The sequence below is a fragment of the Apiospora kogelbergensis genome, assembly GCF_038363985.1.
Source record: "Apiospora kogelbergensis strain CBS 113332 chromosome Unknown utg000005l_segment0_segment0, whole genome shotgun sequence".
Taxonomy (NCBI): domain Eukaryota; kingdom Fungi; phylum Ascomycota; class Sordariomycetes; order Amphisphaeriales; family Apiosporaceae; genus Apiospora; species Apiospora kogelbergensis.
The window spans coordinates 1803439-1824357 of record NW_027117422.1 but is presented as its reverse complement, the minus strand read 5'-3'; the positions used below and the strand labels follow the sequence as shown (position 1 = coordinate 1824357).

The 20919-nt window shown below is 53.2% G+C and overlaps 9 protein-coding genes across 9 annotated transcripts; 5 read left to right on the top strand and 4 right to left on the bottom strand.

Moving 5' to 3' along the window:
* Positions 1-466: 466 nt before the first annotated feature.
* Positions 467-2106, top strand: PG998_007183 (Spo11/DNA topoisomerase VI subunit A; the record flags this gene model as incomplete). The annotated part of the gene is made up of 6 exons (XM_066873999.1): positions 467-785; positions 898-928; positions 985-1069; positions 1262-1342; positions 1392-1463; positions 1528-2106. The coding sequence occupies 6 exons, from the start codon at positions 467-469 to the stop codon at positions 2104-2106; spliced, it is 1167 nt and encodes a 388-aa protein (XP_066729944.1).
* Positions 2107-2530: 424 nt separating this feature from the next.
* Positions 2531-3357, top strand: PG998_007182 (Ankyrin repeat-containing domain protein; the record flags this gene model as incomplete). Its single annotated transcript, XM_066873998.1, has 2 exons — positions 2531-2726; positions 2927-3357. The coding sequence occupies 2 exons, from the start codon at positions 2531-2533 to the stop codon at positions 3355-3357; spliced, it is 627 nt and encodes a 208-aa protein (XP_066729943.1).
* A 621-nt stretch (positions 3358-3978) lies between these two features.
* On the bottom strand, positions 3979-5654 carry PG998_007181 (uncharacterized protein; the record flags this gene model as incomplete). Its single annotated transcript, XM_066873997.1, has 4 exons — positions 3979-4076; positions 4626-5014; positions 5057-5507; positions 5564-5654. 4 exons carry the CDS (start codon positions 5652-5654, stop codon positions 3979-3981), a joined length of 1029 nt encoding a protein of 342 aa, XP_066729942.1.
* Positions 5655-7609: 1955 nt separating this feature from the next.
* Positions 7610-8775, bottom strand: PG998_007180 (endo-1 4-beta-xylanase C; the record flags this gene model as incomplete). Its single annotated transcript, XM_066873996.1, has 2 exons — positions 7610-8394; positions 8448-8775. 2 exons carry the CDS (start codon positions 8773-8775, stop codon positions 7610-7612), a joined length of 1113 nt encoding a protein of 370 aa, XP_066729941.1.
* A 2170-nt stretch (positions 8776-10945) lies between these two features.
* PG998_007179 (asparagine synthase) lies at positions 10946-13696 on the top strand (the record flags this gene model as incomplete). The annotated part of the gene is made up of 6 exons (XM_066873995.1): positions 10946-11144; positions 11238-11430; positions 11565-11904; positions 11964-12047; positions 12111-12369; positions 12420-13696. The coding sequence occupies 6 exons, from the start codon at positions 10946-10948 to the stop codon at positions 13694-13696; spliced, it is 2352 nt and encodes a 783-aa protein (XP_066729940.1).
* A 269-nt stretch (positions 13697-13965) lies between these two features.
* On the bottom strand, positions 13966-15458 carry PG998_007178 (TfdA family Taurine catabolism dioxygenase TauD; the record flags this gene model as incomplete). The annotated part of the gene is made up of 2 exons (XM_066873994.1): positions 13966-15186; positions 15303-15458. The coding sequence occupies 2 exons, from the start codon at positions 15456-15458 to the stop codon at positions 13966-13968; spliced, it is 1377 nt and encodes a 458-aa protein (XP_066729939.1).
* Positions 15459-15853: 395 nt separating this feature from the next.
* Positions 15854-16892, top strand: PG998_007177 (Rrp15p-domain-containing protein; the record flags this gene model as incomplete). The annotated part of the gene is made up of 2 exons (XM_066873993.1): positions 15854-16060; positions 16179-16892. 2 exons carry the CDS (start codon positions 15854-15856, stop codon positions 16890-16892), a joined length of 921 nt encoding a protein of 306 aa, XP_066729938.1.
* A 581-nt stretch (positions 16893-17473) lies between these two features.
* PG998_007176 (uncharacterized protein) lies at positions 17474-18136 on the bottom strand (the record flags this gene model as incomplete). Its single annotated transcript, XM_066873992.1, has 2 exons — positions 17474-17822; positions 17937-18136. The coding sequence occupies 2 exons, from the start codon at positions 18134-18136 to the stop codon at positions 17474-17476; spliced, it is 549 nt and encodes a 182-aa protein (XP_066729937.1).
* Positions 18137-19108: 972 nt separating this feature from the next.
* PG998_007175 (mitochondrial fusion protein) lies at positions 19109-20679 on the top strand (the record flags this gene model as incomplete). Its single annotated transcript, XM_066873991.1, has 3 exons — positions 19109-19534; positions 19610-20064; positions 20097-20679. The coding sequence occupies 3 exons, from the start codon at positions 19109-19111 to the stop codon at positions 20677-20679; spliced, it is 1464 nt and encodes a 487-aa protein (XP_066729936.1).
* Between the last annotated feature and the right edge of the window lie 240 nt (positions 20680-20919).

The following is a 20919-nucleotide window of genomic DNA, read 5'->3' as shown; positions in this document are numbered from 1 at the left end:
GCCTGGTAGCCCCAGATCTTCGCAGTAAGTATTCAGCAATAATGGCAGACAGGGATGTAGCCAACAACCAATGGGCGGGCCATTCATAGCCACAAATCTCCACGATTAATCGGAGGATGACCGCGATGTTGATCGTGATGCGAAGTGTTGATAACTTCAATAATTTCTGCGTGAACCTGATCATCTCTCCTAGCTGGATCTGGTTTAATGGTAAGATGGCAAGAGCAATGTCATGCCTAAAGGAAAGCGCCCAAGACCACCTTTGCTCTCACCTATCATGGAATGGGTTCCACAGGCATTTGCAGTACATCAACTTGTCCATGACCCCAAGCGACAATTCTTTACCAGCCAATATATCCATGGATCCTCCGACTTATCGCAAAATCAGGAGACACAGTACTTATGATATGCTTTGACGGAATATCTACAGACATATATGATTATCTGGCCAACCCACAGCACGACGATGAACCCCCGCCGTTCAAGCACCGGCGTCTCCTTCGAGGCACTTTCGTTTAGTCCTGGGCATACGTTGCCGCAAACCTTGTTTTCTGAAGATAGCCAAGGGCTTTCCGACACAAGCCATGACGATGGAAGTCATTCTACGAATAGTCGAGCCATGGGAAACGGAAGCGTCATTGAAAGAATAGAAGACATTGTAGAGTCTGTCGTTGATGCCATGAGCGAAAACCGTCCTCTGACTATCCCTCTTCGAAGCCGATCTTCAGGCAACGAACTTGTCGTTTCTTTCCCATCGACCAACGCCGCTGGCATCAAGAAATTCGGTGGGTTTTTGCTAACAACCTTCTAATCAACATCAATCCGCGCTGTGTCTTACGTTTCTTTCGTCTTCTTTCTCAGCTGCCTGTTTCCAAGTCCTCTTTCTTTGCCGCCAAGCCCTCATCTCAGGCACTGTCATCACTAAAAGGTCGGTATCGTTGGGACAATTCTTGACTTCGCGGAGCCTGACAAAGCGTAATTTAGAAGCATCTATTACCAGAATCCTGAACTCTTCGGCAGCCAGAGCTATGTGGACCGTTTGGTGGACGACCTCGCCTTCACACTGGGCGTAGGTAGGAATGGATTGAATGTTGTGAGTCTAGCAGCTTTCGTAGACAGAAACAAGGGACTGACTTGAACCTAAGGTTGCTGCCTCCAAAGGTTTGGTGGCCGGACAACCGTTCACTGTAGAGAAAGGTGACCAAGTACGGTTTAATTGACTCCTGATGCATTGCCACGTAGAGGTACTAACCTCTCATAGGCTGTCGCGGTTCCTCCAGCCGAGACGGTGGTCAATCTCGATTTGCGCTCAGTTGGTTGGGTCCTTATCATCGAAAAAGAAGTACGTCTATAGGCAACACGCCCTTGACTTTTTACTCACATGAACACAGGCCACCTTCCGCAGCTTGGTGCATCGACGATACCACGAGAATTCTGATGCTGGACCAGGAATACTAATGACTGTGAGACTATGATTCCCAAAAAGAGCGCTGCATCTAGCTCGAAGGCTGACTGATCGGATTCCAGGCTAAGGGGTATCCTGATCTTGCCTCTCGTCAGTTTATTCATCGCATCAGCTCCTCCTGGACGCAGATTCCAATATATGCCCTCATGGATTTCGATCCAGACGGAGTTTCTATCATGCGCACCTACAAGCATGGCAGTATAGGCATGCGTCACGAAGAGAGCATCACTGTCCCTGGATTGACTTGGCTTGGCGTGAAACACGGCGATCTTCTTGACCTACAAATGCGACTTCTCCCTTTGGAGCCAAGTGGAAGCCAAGAATCCCAGTCGACGTTGTCATCGAGTCAATGTAGCAATAACACATCCAGCAGAACCATTTCTCGATCCATGTCAGGATCATCGGGACTTGGTGAGGCAGGGTGGAAACTGCTATCGATGAGCTGTAGAGACCGCGCAAAGGCTGTCCGACTCCTAGGTACTTTGGAAGAACAGCACCATCAGAATGCAGAGGAGATGGAACAGGCTTCCGAACTGCAATTGATGCTGATGCTCAACATGAAGTTTGAGATCCAGGCAGTCCACGAGGCCGAGGACCTCGCTCACTGGCTTGACGCGCGCCTCTCCAGCATTAGAGGCTGAATTGTTGCGGTTGTTGTATTCAGGGGCCTTTTAGTCGGGCTAGACCTCACTCACTCACTGTAGCTGGAATCGTCAATTGATTATGAACAATTGCGACCTAAAACTACAGCGCGTCACGTGATTGTACCCACTCACCTCACTGCTGCTTCGTCGGGTTCACCACTGACTCAACCCAATCCCCGCTGCTCTGTTTATGAAATTTCAAGCTGAATTGGAATAGTTCGATTCATACACTGGAACAGACTTGTCGAGTTTGCGTTGTTTTGTTGAAAGTATACGAAGAAAAGACAATCCCGTCGTTGCGCAGACAAGTTTCGCTCCAAAACCCCCCAAAAATTTTCACCAGCCAAAATCGGCAAGTGGTGCATCCTCTTTCGCACGAGCCACCACAATCTTGGAGGGGTCAACAGCACATTTTCTTGCCATGGCACCAAAACTTACGGCGGACGAGATCGATGATCTGATCTACCTGGCACGTGCCGGTGAAGATGCCGAGCTGACGGTATTGTTGAAGGAGCTGGCGGAACGGGAGAAGGTCGCCATCGCCGACATCCTAGACGCTGCCAAGGATGAGAGCGGCGCGACATGTCTGCACATGGCGGCTGCTAACGGACATTCGAGTAAGTGCACATTTCCCCTGAGGCTGGTGGCATGGATCCCGAGATGCTTCTATTCCAATATCTCCTGTCAGCTCACATGAAGCACTGGGGCTGGAATTTACAATGCAATGAGTGGGCATCAATCTCACCGCGGTGTATTGAAGCCAGAAACGACCCGTGCTGGGCATAATACTGAATTGGAACACTAACACCGATTACAGAAACCGTAACACACATTCTGTCATATCTGCCCACAGCACCACCCACATCAGCCCCTGCCGAGGAGTCCTCGCAGGAGCAGCAGCAGCAGCCCACAAGCTACATCAACGTGGCCAACAAGTTCGGCAACACGGCGCTGCACTGGGCGTGTCTGGGCAACCACCTGGACACAGTCAAGCTGCTGCTGTCGCGCGGTGCCTCGCCCGCGCTGGCCAACGACAAGGACCAGATCCCGCTAGACATGGCCGCCTTCAACAACCACATGGCCATCGTGGAGTACTTCCTCAGCCAGAGCCGCAACGTCGAGGAGGAGAACGCCAAGGAGGGCGGGCTTGCGGGCGCCGTCAAGGACGTTGACATGGATGCGGCCGACGTGGAGGCCGAGGAGGTCAAGGCAGAGGGCAGTGCAGGTGCAGCGGCATCTTCATCATAGCACAGCATCTTGCCCCCCAAAAGCTACAAAAATAATAAATCGTCATTTCTAAAGCCACCCGAGCCAACTATCTGCCGAGTATGAAAACCATCTCCACCAGAGTATGGTCACAGAGTAAGTACAACTCGCATTATCGGGAGTTGTTTAACTGTTACAATTCAAGGCCTCTTCGGTGTATATCAGTTCATTCAGGGCAGATTCTCATACTGTTTCATCCACTTTCCCCAGAATTTCTCATCTAAATTCTGCTGCTGCCGTACCGTATCCCGGCCCGTAAAGCCCAGCATTAGGTGAAGGGGTGGTAGGCCGTGTACCATTTGCGGAGGCTTGTAATAGTAAGAGCTCCTGAGAGCAGCGTTGAGATGTGACTATATATGTGCAAGGCACGTGGCCAGTATTATATTCAACTACCCTGCACGAAACAGATTAGGCAAGAACTCAATTGCAGCAACTGCTGTGACCATAGTCTTGCATAATATTCTCAAAGTAAGTCTGAAAGTCCTAAACTCATCGTAATCACCCATCATCCACCCCAACCTAACCTTTTCCATCCTGTCTGCATCCAACCAGCCGACTTACGATGTTAACTTGGGTTATTAACAAGCGGCAGGTGTTCTCCGCCTATTTAGTGGTGACAGCAAAAGTGAACTCGGCCGTAGCCATGTCCTCAGCACGACGAGCAACGCTGGGAGCGCCGTAAAATTCGAAAAAGAAGTGCGCTGGAAGCATGCGAGCAATTATTTCTCATTGTTAACTCGATGTTTACCTGTGATGCGAACAACTAGAGATCCCAGGTCGCCACCGGCAGGTCCAAACGCTTGCTTAGGGGGCTTATGTATTTAAAACTTCACCCTTGATCAAATCGATTAGCTTACCATCCTTCTAACAGCTCGCCATAAATCGTCAGTATACCATTAATCCCCCTTCTCCATCTATCTACAATCTTACTAGGAGCTCGTATACGCTTTCCTAGTTCTTCTTTCTTTCTTTCTTTCCCGGTTCAATGTCAGGATGTCAGCCCAAAAGAAACGAAACAATAATAAATATTTAATTCCAAAAATATACATACTCGAATAAAGGCCATGATACTCAATAACATCATAAACCCTTAAAAAGCATAACCATTAAATGGACTCGGATGAACTGAAATGCATGGTTTCCTGGTCTTCGATGACTCAAGACTTGATGATTAAAGAGGCCCAACTAGTATCCTGAAGCCTCATTTGCCTGCTCAACACAAGGATCACGAACATATGTGGCCGACAAACCTCCTCCACCAACGATTCCACCCCAACCGTTGTGTCCACGACCATGTTCCCGTCCGCGTTCGCCCTTAGATAAATCATCTGCACGTCTATCTTTGTTGAACAGCTGGAAGGCATTCTCCGCCTGATTAACATAAGAAGCGAAAATAAACTCGATAGTTGCGGTGTTATAGTCGCGGTGAACAAGCTTGGGTGCTCCATCGAGTTCGAAGTAGAAGTGCGCCGCAAATAAAGAGAGTATATACTCTTCATTTACAACAGAAGGCGGGCCTGTCACTCTGATGGCTCGCGACCCGCCTCCGTTGGGGTTCGGGCTTCTTGGTTGTGCGGCGACTCGTACTTTATTCCACAATACATTTGGAACGTGATGACCGATGCGCATCTCGCCTTTTCTGAGCCTTGTATACAAGCGCTCGGCGGTCGCCCTGTCCTACAGGACGAGCTTAGCCGCGCAGCTCGGGTGGACTTCCGTCGGACGGTTTATATACGCCGATGCGATCCGCCCAATGCCTCGCAAAGCGGCGAAGAGTTTCTCGTAATTCAGATCCGGCGGTAGATCCCGGACGAACAGCGAACAGTTCTCATAGGAGGGTATGCATGCCGAAAGATTCTCTCCGGAAAGGATGTTGCCGGCATAGTTGCTTGGTACGCGGCGGAGGGCATCTTGGAGTTGGGTATTAGAGGCTCGGGGTCGAAAGCGGCGGCCAGTCGGCGGGTCAATGACGGTATCATTGCTAGGACCTTCACTGAGGTTGAAGTGGCGAGCTCCATCTACGGTGGATTCGATGGGGGATAGAGGGATCGAGTCTTTGACCAGCGAGGCAAGCATTGGGTGGCTGACTTCCTGGCTGGGGGACGTGGGGTGAGAGCGATCCAGAACCCGACCTGCTACAATGTCAGCGTCTTGTCATCATTGTACACTTGGCGGCGAGTTCTATTACTTATTGCGCGTCGTCTTGTAGGACCTCCTACCGCCAGTGCGCTGTTTGCACCATGCTGTGCATGGAATGGAATGCTGGCTTGGTGATTCATCTTGCGTTCGGTTTGTGATTGATTTTTGCAAGATTTGTTGGGAGGGATATTAAGGTTGGGAGAAATAAGAGAAGAAAAAGTAGAAAGGTTGACTGCTGAAATATTTCAGTTACTCACCTTTTTGGGAGAATCCAATGTTATTAAGAGTGGGAATTCTAGCGACTGCCTTCTGGCTAACTGTAATTTACTGTATCAATTATTACATAACTATCACATGTGCTACACAAAACGTTTACGACACTAGATTACAACGTACCGTATTACTGGCTACTAACAAAACCAGTATTCATTAAGGGTATTCGATCGAAGGTGATGGCCACCTTCTCACGAGCTTCCTCCATCTCCCGCTGTTCTTCTGGGGCGCATGCCTTATGTGTCTTACCGACAGATTCGGTATTCTCGTCTTTTTCGATTGTGGGCGGTATGAGAATATACGTGCCGCCTTCAAAGCCGTATTTGGGGGTGGGAGTTTGAGATAATCGTCGCAAACCCTCTCAATTCAGTCGAGGATCAGTTTTGGTATAGTCCTTAATATCATAGAATTGTTTGGCTTCTTACGGGTCGGCTGTTCTAACCGTAGTAGAGAATATGTGTTGTCAATTGAAGAAAGATAATAATAGTAACAATATAACCTAACCTTAAAGGATTTAAACAAGCTGATTTATATACTTATTAGCTAGATTTACTGTTTGAACCGACAAGGCCATACTTAAATATCCTTTACATGGAAACGAAGGGCTAGGTAGTGTCTATTCATGAGTTCTCAGGGAGTTTGTTGTATCCCATAAGCTAAACACATTGTTGTTTATACGCATGGTCTGCTTGTAGCATTACTCTCCATGAATTTGTGCTGTTCAATTACAGACTTTCTGAGTCAGAGATATGATGCATACGTGCTTCTGTCACTCTGGGAAACATCACACTATGAATGCTACAACCGAACGAGAGGAGTCAGTGGCCAAAGACGTTATCTCTAGCTGTGTTGCGATGTGATATCCAAGCCATCCAGCCAGGGTTCTGATTGCTATCATACATCTTGGTACCATGACGTGATCCTTCAGGCTAAATGTGGTTATTGACCCAACAGGTTTTGCCAGGGGAAAGGGGCCAAATAACCTTCCACAATCGCAGCCATCTGGAAACTTTTAGTCAAGAGTATATTGTAGTTTCTGCATGAATGCCATATAGAAAACATTAGCACACATGTATACCAGCCCACCAGACCTATGTGGTGTTTCAAACTCACCCTATGGGCGACAAGTCCCAGGAACAGCTGTATGAGCATAGCCTACAGCACCTGCAGGTATCGACATGTACCGTACGACGTGAGCTGATAAGTTGTACTTGCTGTCGTGTCCACACTTGCGAGCTTGGCTACGGGGTTGGGTTTGACATTGGCATCCACATAGTCGAGATTGTCGTTTCGACCGTACTTCACATATCTTGTATGTATTGGATTCACTTTGGAGCCCTGCCCAACATCCCTCAATCTGGCCCCACTACGACGTGGACACAATGCAGCACGGCGGCTATTTTCAGTCTCAGCTCGGAACAGGCGGTTAACTTTGACCTTTGAAAGGCACTTGGAATGATGACCCTGGACATTGGAAAGAAGCCTAGGCTGTTCTGACAGACTTGCATACTTCTCTAGATCGTGCTTTCTTAAGGAGGCGATGTAAATAGCTACAGGGGAAGCCACGAATGGACGCCATGAGCAACAGTCACGTAAGTGTACACATGAATACGACGATGCACGATAAATAGCTGACAGAAACGATATTTGCATTTGTGCCGTTGACAGGCCCACTTCTGACTCTTATATACACTGAAGAGAATATGATACACTCGTGAAAAACCTTTGCACCCTTTCCAAACGTACCCAGAATCAATAAAACCCCAAGAATAGTTTTTGTTGTTGTACAACACCACCCTACCGCGCCGATAAAGCTGCCGCTTTAAGCAAGAGCCTGCTGGACGCTGGTGAAAGCGGCCTTGGGCTTGAAGGACTGGTCGAAGAGAACGGGGTTCTCGCCCTTGCGCCACGAGTCCTTGTCGGAGACACCCCAGACGGTGATACCGACACACTGCTGGACGTTGAGGCAGGCCTTGGTGACGGTGCTGTAGTCGGCGGCGGGGGCGTTCTTGATGTCGAGCTCGGTGATGGCGACCTCCTTGACACCGGTGGAGGCGAGGGCCTTGAGGGCGCCCTCGATGTTGCCGGCCTGGCCGCCGCTCAAGTGAGTCTGCGAACCAATACCGTCGATGGGGATGCCGGCGGCGAGCCACTTCTTGACGTGGGCGACCATGCCGTTGGTGACCTTGGGCGCGGTGGCCGAGTCGAGGTTGAAGTCGTTGATGTACAACTTGGCGGCGGGGTCGGCCTTGCGGGCGGCCTCGAAGGCGATGCGGACGAAGTCCTCGCCCAGGACCTGGGAGAAGACGGACTGGCGCAGGGAGCCATCCTCGTTGAACATCTCGTTGACGACGTCCCAGGCGCGGACCTTGCCCTTGTACTGGGTCATGACGCCCGTGACGTGGTCCTGGATGGCCTTGGTCAGGGTCGCCTTGTCGGTGATGGACTTGACGTATTGGGGCAGCTGGCTGTGCCACACGAGGGTGTGGCCACGGACGCTCATGCCGTTGTCGGTGGCGAACTTGACGAGCTGGTCAGCGCCGTTGAAGCTGAACTTGCCCTGGGTGGGCTCGATGGCATCCCACTTCATCGAGTTCTCGGGGTGAGCTGGCCGAAGTCGGCCTTGAGGATGTTGGTGTTCTGGGGGTTGCTCAGGGTACCGGGGTCGGCGATGTTTCCGTAGTAGACCTTGCCCTTGGCCTTCATCAGGGACTGGAGGGAGCCGGCGGCGGCGGCGCCAGCGTTGCCGCCAGCGTTGCCACCAGCAGGGGCACCCTGGTTGCCACCGGCGTTGCCGCCGTTGTTGCCACCGAAAGTGTTACCGGCGCCGTTGTTGCCGCCGAAGGGGTTGCCGCCAGCGTTAGCGCCGAAGCCGCCGTTGCCACCGAAGTTGCCAGCGGCGTTGGTGTTGGGAGCCTGGGGGCACGCGGCGGGAGCGGCCAGGGCGCCCATAGGGGCCAAGAGACAAGCGATAGTAGCAGCCTTCATTTTGAGAGGTGGTTTTTGGAGAAGTTGGGGAAAAGGTTGGGTTGAAAGTGGTTGGTGGTTGAAGAGGATTGATGAGAACTTGCTCGGTAGAAAGAATGAAACGGAACAGAGCCACTGAACCTGAGGGCCAAGAAATGGGTGTGAATGAAAGTAGAGATGTGGGAGTGAGGAGAAAGGGAAAAACATCATCAAGCCAAGGGAAGATGCGGTTCATTATAACCACCGGCTCTGGTACCATGTCGTTGGGTGGTGCCCAGCTTGACCAGGCCTGTCGCAAAGGAGCTTGCTTCTTTGGGTGATGGTCCTGAGATCCACCCAACCGACGCCCGAGAACCAGAGGAACTAGAGATATTGCGGTCGTCGTTCGATGAGCAAGGGCCAAGGTCCATATCATGGGCCCATCCACCTGGGAACGCTCGATGGGCCCGAAAAGAGCCTCATAAATCCCACCAATAAGACGTGCTCGAGGGTAGAACATCGGGGTTGGGGGTTCGGTTCGGGGTGGTATTCGAGGCTTCCTCCTTGTCTCGAAGCCTCCTCAGGCAGTACTCAGGAACCAGCACCCCGTTTTCCCTTGGGTCATGCCGTGCATTGAGCGCAAAGTGACGTTGAGGACCTTCTGAGCTGTTCGTTTTTGCCCAAATCTGAGGATGCCAAGAGCGCTAAGCCGGCAACTTTCATGCAAAGGGGCCAAGTCCCAAGTTTGACATTAATGACAGCTGTGGGGCCGTCGGCAGGAAATCCCCTGGAAATCCCCTGCTGAAGATCTGAAACGACTCCATACCGAGGGAAATCCATGCAAAATCCGTGTCGATCCCCTGAAGACGTTCGAGTTGGCCAATCAATGGCTCGACGCCCTGTTCGGCCACTAACGTTCGACGGAAATTCACGTCAGTTGTTGAGTGCGGCTCAGCTGGAGAAACTGGCCAAGGGCTGTCTCGGTTCGTTTGGAGATCGACAGCAGGTAATCAATCACAATCAGTCAGTCGCTCAGTCAGGTTCGGACGGACGGACAATCCGTCCCGTCCGAGATTGTACGCGCACCGCGATGCCTGCAACATCTACCGCTTGCCATGAAGAGTTGGCGGTTGGCTCTGAATCGAGAAAGCCTCCCTAGCGCGTAGATCTGATGGTGCAATTCGTCCCGACTTTGAATGATTGACGGGTTCTGAACTTCTGGAAAAGAGACACGGGCCAACTGTGCTGCCGCTAAATTCAGCACGCCTTAAGTCTGTCTGCTCCTCCACCTAAGACGAGGCGAGGGTCTGTCCACCAGGAATTTCGATGCCAACCCGCCAAGTCGCCAGGTCAAGAGATTTGACAGAAGCACGGAGTACGGAGTACAACCTGAGGAATTCCGCCCTGGGTCAGTCAGTGGAGTGCCAACTCAGGAGCAAAGTTGTGCTTGTGCGCCTCGGTCAGCGAAATGATTCAACTCCGCGGCCAGTAGCGAATGCCGAAGAGTTGGCTGGGAAGTCACGATGCGCAATCGAGTTCGAGTAAAGCGATAGTGATATGAGGGATGCCGCCGCTTTGAAGCCAAGTAGCAACAATAATATCGAGATCGCTAGCCAAGTCTCGATCTACACGAACGCCATGCTTGGTATCTTGGTATGTCTTCAATCCCAATCCGCTGGTCAAATCAGTTCGCGACAACCCCCAGGACCACCTGAAATGACCAGTCACGATTGTGGGGCCGCCCCGACTCGCTAGGTTCTGAACTATTTTCGTCGTCCCATTTTAAAGAACGTCCATCCCAGGCTAATGATTCACTCCCGGCATTGGCAATTGGAGAGTCTCCCTACTTCAACCAACTGCCGCTGCACCAGGCAGTCCAGGCCAGACGACTTAAACTCTCGTCAACGGCGAAGGCTTGGAAGCCGGTTAGAGTTTCCATAGAAAGGCATGGGCACGCATGCCATAGGCCACGGCGAGCAGCGGACATCTCGGCATATTGAAAAGCAGCTGGACACCCAATCGTCTCCGAAGTGCGACCAACTCAAAAACAACCAATGGCAAGAACATGCCGAGGTACTCAAAACTGTGGCCTCATGGTGATGATGGCGCCAAGAGACAGGCTTGAATCATCCTCATGTATATAAGAACGAAATTCAAGAGCTTGGGAAAGATACGCCTGCAAGAATCGCTCACATCATAGGCACCGGTCGCTATGTGCGGAATTAGTGTCGTCGTGAAGCTCAATCGCGCCCTCTCAAGCAATACAGTCCCCGTGGGTGTTGCGCAAAGTGACAATGCAGGTAGCGTTGCCAAACTCGAACTAGAGAAGAGACTCTATGCGAGTCTGGAGCAGATCTCCCATCGAGGACCTGATGCGCAAGGTGTCTGGATAGACCCAAGCAACAAAGTCGGTATGGCCTCCTGTTGGCTTTCTGCATTTTCGCGTGTGGTTAGAGCTCAATAGTGAACGTGGCTGATTCCATGGGTATCCGCATGGAGGAAAGGTCTCGCTCACTGCCGCCTCTCCATCAACGACTTGACGCCCGACGGCAGCCAGCCCCTGCACGACGATAGCGGCCACGTCCACGCTGTCATCAATGGAGAGATCTACGACCATGCGCGCCTGCGCGCTGAGTGCATCCGTGACTGTGGGTACCAGTTCAGGGGCCACAGCGACTCCGAGGTGGCCGTGGCGCTGTAAGCCGCTTTCAGGAGTCCTGTTATCCCTTCCTCGTATTTCTCGGAAGAGCCGTGGACCACGACTCTTAATTTGAATTGCCCGAGCTCCTCTTTGGCACATGCAGCTGAATGCTGACGCAAAGAGCCGATAGTTACCGGCGGTATGGTGCGCCCGAGTTTCTGCGTCACTTGCGCGGCGAATTCTCGCTCGTTCTGTACGACGATCGCACCGGTGATGTGATCGCAGCCAAGGACCGATTCGGCATAAAGCCACTGTTCTGGACCATTGCGGAATCCGGCGGCATCGATGGCGTGGACGGCGTGGACGGTTGCGATGGTGACAATAGTAACCACCCGGACAAGGAGCTGTGGATCGCGGCTGAGATGAAGGCATTTCTTCCCCTAGGTTGGAAGCCGGAGTGGGACGTCGAAGCCATCGCTATGGATACATGGTCGCTGGGCTCAAATACGACGTTCAAGGGCGTCAAGCGGGTAAGACACGCTGATCACCATGGGACTAGAGAGTGGGTTAACGTGTATTCGGCGAATAGGTCGACCCTGGATACTACATGGTGATATCGCCAGATGGTAGCATCAAACATGAACAGTACTGGGAGTTCGATTACCCTGATAAAGTAAAACCCAATCACAGCCTGTGTCAATTGGGTAAATGGCCGACTGACGAGCTAGCATTGTAGAAGCAAGTTGAAGCACGTTCCGTGGAGGAAATGATCCAGCAATTGCGAGAGAAGACAATAGAAGCTGTCCGGCTACGGTTGCACGCCGATGTCCCGGTCGGGATATATTTATCTGGCGGGCTTGACTCCTCAACCGTCGCTGGAATCACCAAGCACCTAGTCCAGGAGCAAGGCGAGTCTATGGGCAGCCAAAATCCCACAGACAGGATAGCCTGCTTCTGTGTCAAGTTCGGAACCGACTCGGGGTTCGACGAGTCTGGTGAGATTGAACAAAGTGCTTCATTTTTATATGCATCTATATGGACTGAGCTGACCCTGGGGGAAATGAAGAGATTGCCCAGAGGACCGCTGATCACCTAGGCGTCCAGATGCACACCATCGACATGACCGAGGCCGACTTCGCCCGAGACTTCGAGGACACGGTGTGGCACAACGAGCAAGTGACGTGCGACCTGAATACCGTCGGTAAGTGGGCCCTGTCCAAACTGCCCCGCGACCTCGGGTTCAAGGTGATTCTTAGCGGCGAGGGCGCCGACGAGGTCTTCGCCGGCTACCATTGGTTCCTGTCCGACTTCCTGCTCGAAGCCGACCATTCGCGGCCCCAGGACCCGCTGCAGCAGACCCCCGAGCTGCGCGAGACACTGTACCGCCAAGCCCGCAACCACATCCGCGACAAGGACCGGAACCTGGGAACGACCACGTCGCGACTCGACGACCAGGATCATGACGATGAAGGCGATAAGGCAGAAAGGCAAGACGGTTTCATCCCCTACCTCGTGTCGTTCGCCATGGCCGACACCGAGATGCTGCACCCCGCCCTCCGCCCGCTGTGCGACGAGCGCCTGCGCCTGCGCGCTACGGCCGACTCGTGGTCGTCCGCGGCGCGGACCAACATTCGCGAGCGCTGGCACCCGCTGCACAGCTCACTGTACGCCTGGAATAAGAAGCAGCTGCCCGCCGCGATCCTGACCGTCGTGGGCGACCGGTGCGAAATGGCGCACAGCATCGAGGGGCGACCGCCTTTCCTGGACCACCACCTCGTCGAGCTGGTGAACGGCATGCCGCCGGGCTTGAAGGAGCGCTACCAGCCCCAGCCGTCGCTGGACAGTAACGGGGCCTCGAATGGTGGCGCTGGCAGTGGGAGCCTGCAGAGCGGCAGCAGTGCCTGGTGGCGCAACAACGACGACGACTACGACGAGAATAGCCACGAACCTACCGCCAGTGACGACAGAAACAGCGTCTTCAGCCAGTTCTGGGAGAAGTGGATCCTCCGCGAAGCCGCGCGCCCCTTCATCACGGACGAGCTGTACCGGCGCCGCAAGCACCCCTACACGGCGCCGGTGACGTGGCCGCGGGACGGGCCGCTGCAGCAGATGCTGCGGCGCGTGCTGACCAAGGAGAACGTGGACGCCGTCGGGTTCCTCGACTGGCCCGCGGTCGCGCGGTCGCTCGAGGCCGGGTTCAGAGGAGGGAAAGGGGACGAGAGTACCAAGGCCGATACCATGTCGCTGCGCAGGTGTCTGTTGGCGGCGGGCTATGTCGTGATTGCGCAGAGGTTCCGGGTTGCCGGGGCAGTTGTTATGTGAGATACTCGGTTGATGACGCATGGGAAGGGAGGTATTTCGTTTGCCCACCACTATCTGTCGTCATCTGGGTATATTCTCGAGAGACAGATATGCAGGTGTCTGTTACGCTCAAGCCAGAACAGCATCAGTAGAGAAATGGTTATGGTAGCACAGATCTTTGCAGTTTGACAGAAGAAATCGCAGGATATGGTATAGGCTGTTTTTTTGTCTCATTTTAAGTTATTCATTCTATCACACAGTCGCTTCTAGTTAGCCACTGTACTTTTGGATCACGGATTTGGCAAATTATTCTTTGGCTCGTCTGCTGTATCCCATATATGATGTTCCTTATTCAGCGCTTGCACCTGCTTCTGAATCTTAGGTGTCGGTGACACCTCCGCCAAGGCTGGGCCCGCGCATGCTCTTTGCAATCTGCTCCGGAAGACATCATCCGCATTATAGGTGCCCTTGAGCCACCTGCTGCCGGCGCTTGTATCGAAAGCGCGTCTCCCGTGGACGATGCGCAGATTATCGAAGATGACGCAGTCGCCTGGTTTCATCTTGTATTCGAAGAGAAACTCCTCTTTCTCCATAAGCCTTTGAAACTTGCGGGCTGCTTGAACCCATTTGTTGTGTTTGTTAGGGGCTTTTGGATCTTGCACGATATCGTCAAAAGGTGCCTGAAATGGGGGCGACCAGCGGACAAGGCGCTGGTGCAAGGGCTCCTTCTTGCTTATGACGCGGTGCTGATTTCGGTAATTGTAACCGTCCTTATTGTAATGATAAGTCAGCATTCGGTGGCTCAGTGCGTAGAAGCTCTCCGGGAAGCCGAAGTGCAATAAGCAGACTGCGAGACTGGAATCGCTAAAGAGAGATTCCCCGCCCTCGCACGAGTTCTCGAGACAGTGCAATAGCTGTAGGCGAGGGGGGTCTTTGAGGTACAGCATATCCTGGTGTAAGCCAAGGAAGGTACTGGTATAGGCGATGTTTTCAGCTTCTGGTTTGGAGCGCACGTCCCATGTACGTCCATACAAGGTCTCTTTGAGGTTGCCAATCCTACTCGACATGGAAATGACGGATTCCTCCGAGTGAGGTGCATTTCGGATGAAGAGGATGCCGTGGGTCTGAAGCATCATCACTCCGGCATCAACAGCCTTGTCGCTCGTCATCCAGTCATCATACTCAACGAACATCAAATCTTTGTTGACGATCTTCTTGTCCCAAAGTACCGTTCGCAGAGATCGGACTTTTGGTTCAGGAATCCCCAGGAATGATTCAACTTGCTTGGCTGGATACACTGAAGTATGGGTGTCGCGGCCATTGTTCAGGAAGTCTTCATGCCATACGATCTCAAGATCACCGTTACTGGTCTTTTGGCAGCTCGATATGGGCAGGCGATCGGGCACATCGGTAGTGCCAAAGTTTTTCTGACCCGAGTGAGGATCAACACAGGCACTGCACTGACACGTGTCACGTAGTTTGTGACGGTTTAGGACGATGGGTGCGTCGACCTTGGGATGGGTTAGCTCGACAGTTACGCCCTCCAGAAGGCTGTGCGTGGTAGCGTTAACGTCCCAGTCTGCCGGATGAAGGGGTTGTTCTTTTGATTTGCAGCATTGGGAGAGACTGGCTCTTCGGTAGATTTCTGGTAGCCGAGGTAACGCTTCTGGACAGCGAGACCTGATATTGGTACCAAGAGCGAGGCCGGGCGTAAAACACGGACAGGAGCTGCCGTGGGAGCCCTCGAAGCAAGGGCTCGCGCGATGCGTATTGGGCGAGACATTGTCTACATGCGGAATAGCAAGCCAGATGATGCTGTGTGTTGCGGGCAGTATCCCGTTGTTGTAGCTGGTTTAGTGGCTTGTAAGCTTGTGACTTGTGAGCTTGTAAGCCTCGGGATCGATGGGTGGGGGACTAGGGGGAAGACAATCGGTATCCACAGGCTGGTCTGCGGATTACTTAAGCCATTGGCGTAGGCGGCAGGCGGTAAAATCAGTCTGGCCAATCAGAGACTGCGATAAGGAAGAGCCCCTCGCTAATCGCTGACTGAACTTTCCAACTTTTTTTCTGCAAGCATTTGCATCCAATGGCTTTTGGGGAGTTAGTTGAGTGAGTGAGTGAGTGAGTGCATGCCCGTCAGTCAACCTTACCACACTTGCCACAACCACAAAAACAAACATGGCCGGCCCCAACGCAAAGAAACGGAGTCATCAGGAGTACAGCCTGAAAGGGCGCATGAAGGCCCAAAGACCATTGGGAAAATACAAGAAGCAGAAGCATTACCACAGTGATTCCGACGAAGATGACGAGAAGCCCACCGAACCCAACAAGAGCTTCAAGCCTGTCGATCTGATGGACTCCGAAGATGACCTCGATAACGCCGTGGTAGACGATGGAGCTTCGTCTGCCGGCTCGGGCTCCGACTCGGAATCAGGCCAATCAGACTCGGAAGGCGACGACGACAAGACATCCACACGGGACAAACTCACTAAACGGAAAGCAGCGCCGACCAAAGCAGCGCAGCCCCAAAGCGAAGAAGACAAAACAAGCAGAGGAACATGATAAAGACTCGGAAGAATCTGATTCCGAGGATGAGGAGCTGGAAGAGAACGACGAGTTCGACATCGACCTCGAGGACGATTCCGACGCCGAAGATAATGACGACGACGACGACGACACATTATCCACCAACAAGAAGCCCAAGTCCAAACGTAACGACCCGGGCGCCTTCGCCACATCGCTGAGCAAGATTCTGTCGACCAAGCTGCCGACGACAAGACGGGCGGACCCGGTGCTGTCGCGCAGCGTGGACGCGCACAAGGCGTCGCAGGCCATCACGGACTCGGTGCTTGAGGGGAAGGCCAAGAAGCAGCTGCGGGTGCAGAAGCTGGCGGCGCTCGAGAAGGGTCGCGTGCGCAACGTGCTGGTGGCGTCGCGCAACGAGGCCACGGGCGAGCTCGAGGCCACCACGGGGCAGGTTATGGAGAAGGAGCGCCAGCTGCGCAAGGTCGCCCAGCGCGGTGTGGTCAAGCTCTTCAACGCCGTCCGCGCCGCCCAGGTCCGAGGTGTCGAGGCCGAGCGCGAGGCCCGCAAGGACGGCTTTGTTGGTGTCTCCAGCCGCAAGGACAAGGTCACCGACATGAGCAAGAAGGGATTCTTGGACCTCATTGCAAGTGGAGGTGGGGATTTGAAAAAGGGACCTATTGAGGAGGCATAGTGGAGGCTGGTGATACCCCTGAAAAGCTATATGTAATGACATACTCGTATGTTGAGCCAATTCTGCCGCAACAGGCAAACTATTCGTCTTTTATCTGATATCGCCTATCCTGTGTTTGTTTCTCCACGATAAATCACCATCTCTTTCGATTATTCACGCATCCATCTGAAGTTATAAATAAGTCGAATGCATCTTCCTTTCCAGCCATGAGCCGACTAGGTTGAGCGTCTAGAAAAGAAAATTCGTGCTGCCTTCATCCAATCGAAGCCCATGCTTTTGAACTATAGTTCTCATAATCTCGTGGAGATGGTCTATGTGGTGCGCTGTGATAATAACGCACATTTTGCATCATGGTACATGTATATCGGAAGACAAGCGAATCCGCCCTGCCCTCATCCGTCCAACTCCAGGCATATGTCAATTGCCCCTCGCTACACATGCCGTGATAAACCGTCTAACATGAGTACTCTATACAAACGAAGGCAATTGGTAATTTGGGGGCGCCGTTGCCCGTCATCGCTGGCCAAGCCTTCCCTTTCTCCGTCTCCTTTTTTTCCCGGATCGTTCTTCTGCCTCTCCTTTTATTTGCTGCCAAAGTCGCTCGCCTGCAGGTTCCGCGTCATGCTGGGCAGCTTAACGCGCAGGCCGTCAAGCTCCTTGGTCATGGCGACCTGGCAGCCGAGGCGGCTGGTCTCGGTCAGACCGAAGGCGAGGTCGAGCATGTCGTTCTCGTCGTCCTCGGGCTCAGGCATGCGGTCGTACATGGCTTCGTCCGTCACGATGACGTGGCAGGTGCTGCAAGCACACGAGCCGCCGCACGCGCCCTCCATCTCCAGGTCGTTGGCCTGCGCCACGTCCAGCAGGTTATCGCCCGCCGACACGGCGATGGTGTGCTCGTGGTTCTCCTTGTCGATGAAGGTTACGTGGAGTCTGTATAACAAGACGAGCAGATATATGTCAGTTGAGCTGTTCTCTCTCTCTCGCGTGGTATAACCTCCCAGCTGCCGGATGTAATTGTTGGGTTAGGGGGAGGAGGAGCCGTACTCTTCACCGGGCTTGGGAGGCGTTATGTGTCCATGCAGCCGGAGCGGCGTTATGCTGAATGCGCGGGATTGTGCGAGGTTCGGTAACCGGGGCCGTGGGCTAAAAAGCGAACGGGACGACGGTGCGCATGGCGCTATCGACTTTGAAGGGGCATTGAGGCAGCGGAGAGCCCGGGCAAAGCTGCGCGAAGTTGCGGCCATTTTTGGATTGTGAGGGTCTAAAGAACGGAAGAGGTTCGGAGGTAGTTGATTCTTCTGCGTCAATGCAGTCCGAGGAGCCCTTAAAGTACGACAGCAACTAGCAAGGCTTCCACTCTCGGGATTACTGGAAAATTGGTGTTGGTGGTTGTTTTCAGATGGTCGCTGTCAGGGCCGCATTCGAACCAACACACATGTCCAGAGCAATGGGTTTATTGGTGGTTCAGTATGCGACGTAATCAAAGCCCATCTGTAAAAAATATCACGGCTTTTTAGTTAGCTCTGCCGTCCGTCACCAACACCGACATGGGGGGGGTTCGGGCTCGGTTTTGCTTAGTGTGCTGCTTAGCTCCGACAGTGGACATCCGAGATGCAGGTTGGTTTTGCATCCTAGATCAACCCGCCAACACATGAGCTTTGGGCTTCTTCTCGGGGTGGTCTGGGACATGATAGATACAATAAGCATCGGCGTGGAAATCAAAGATAGCAAGCACATGCACAGCGTGAAAGGACATCAGTCTCCAGCTCCAGCACATGAATGTCGACGGTGTTGTTCCAGAGGCAGCAACGACCCCTCACCCCAGAGAGCTATGGGCAATATTCAGTGGAGCTCGCCCAGTGGTTGGCCAGCCGAGCTTGTGAAATCTCGGGGCCACTCACCACTCACAGGCGCCTTATGTAATTGGATTCCCTGGAAAACCATAGGCTCCAATGACTCCAAGGTGAGATGGGGTTAATTCGCATGGACGCTAGAAATGGGCTGCTTTATTTTTTGTCATGCAAACACCACCTTGTTGATGCGACCAATCAACCAGAGGAAAACTTCAAACCCAAGGGAGTTACCGCCATTCTCCAGTCCCCAATCCTTGGTGTCTTGTCTTCTGGTTGTCGGAGCAGCTGACATCGATATATTCTCTCCTCTCACCCCCCATCCGCCGATCGGAAGAGAATGCGAATAGACCCCTCAGCAACACCATGTCTTCCACAAATCGAAATGGCGTAAACCCGCTGCGGCCCTACTACAGAGCTCCCACCATAGGCGAGCAGTCGGATGCCTTCTCCCGTGCCAACAATGCGACAGCTCCGCCAGCTCCGTCAGCTGCAAATGGCCAGTATGCCTCCAAGGCACGCGACATCTTTCCCGACCTGGATTACAGGGACTACATGAACGACCCCTCACCCTCGACTATCAAGAGTGTCAAGGCATTTGTGGACGAGCTGCTATGGAAGTACACGAGCGTGCTGATGGCCCAGCCATTCGAGGTGGCCAAGACGGTCCTCCAGGTCCGCCTGCAAGACGATGTGGAAAAGCTTGCTACAGCTGCGGCTGATATTGTGGAAGAGCAAAGGGCCAGGATGGCAGAGCCGGCTTTGAAGCCGACTTTCGAACCGTACGATGAGGTAAGCTGCAAGAGCCCGAGGGGTAGAAGAGTCGCTTGTTGTTGGTGGTGATGGCCTTTGCTAACCAACTTCTAGTACGCCGAGTCGGATTCAGACGACGAACGCTCCTATTTCACCAACAATGCGCCCTGGGCCGATACACCGACACCTTCAACTCGGGCGTCTAGGCAAAGATCACCCTCGCCCATGGCATCTCCAATAATCGAGAAGAAGCCGGAGTTGCCCGCCCATCAGCTTAATCTGCGACGACCAGATTCGATTTTTGAAGTGTTAGCTCAGCTGTGGTCCAAGGAGAGCGTGTGGGGTGTGTGGAAGGGCTCGAATGCCACCTTCCTGTATTCGGTGTTGCAGTCCCTGCTGGAGAACTGGTCTCGTAGTCTGCTGAGTGCGCTGATGAACGTGCCCGACTTGGGAGTGAAGGACGACGTGGACCGCCTCGTCGACATCGCCTCCCCATATCCGTGGGCGTCCCTATGCGTTGCTGCTACGGCGGCTGTCGCCACTGGCCTCATTCTGGCCCCCTGGATCTCGTGCGAACACGATTGATCCTCACACCCACGAGCAAGGGATCCCGAAGGACAATTGCTACGATGCGGGCCTTGCCCTCATGGCTCTGCCCCTCATCCCTCATCCCACCTACCATTCTCCACTCCCTAATCCACCCCATCCTCACCCTATCAACTCCTTTAGTTCTCCGATCCCAGTTCCTGATCGACAAGCAGCTCTCGCCCACCACCTTCTCGGTCGCCAAATTCTGCACTTCGTGCGTATCCTTGTTTATCAAGCTGCCGCTCGAGACGGTGCTGCGCAGAGGCCAGGCCGCCGTGCTGAGGAACCCGGAACACATCCGTGCGCTGGAGGAGGAGACCGGCACGATGGAGACCATCGTCGAGCCAGGGCCATACTACGGAGTTTGGGGGACCATGTCCACCATCACGGCCTACGAGGGCACTCACGCCGTCCCTGCCCCCATCGCCAAGAACGTCAAGGGCAAGAAGGCGAAGCAGCCCAAGATCGCCGAGGTGGTCTACAAAAAGGGCCAGGGTATGGAAGGGCTTTGGCGAGGCTACAAGGTCAGTTGGTGGGGGCTGGTCGGGCTCTGGACCGCCAGCATCGTTGGTGGTGGCGGCGAAGGCGCGTTCTAAGTTTTCCCATCCTCAAAACGGGTTGGCCTCTCGAAGCAAGACTCGGCAGTCCGCCAAATCCAATCCCCGACATGAAAAGATGCTATTTGATAGCATCGGTCCGCTCAAAAATAGTGTCTTGAAAAACGGTGCAGAAGTGAACAGAATGCGGGCGCCGCATATAATGAGTCCACGGCATGATATCCCCTCTTCCATACTTTTTGATTTTCTTGCGCGTATAGACCAAAAGACAGTATCAGT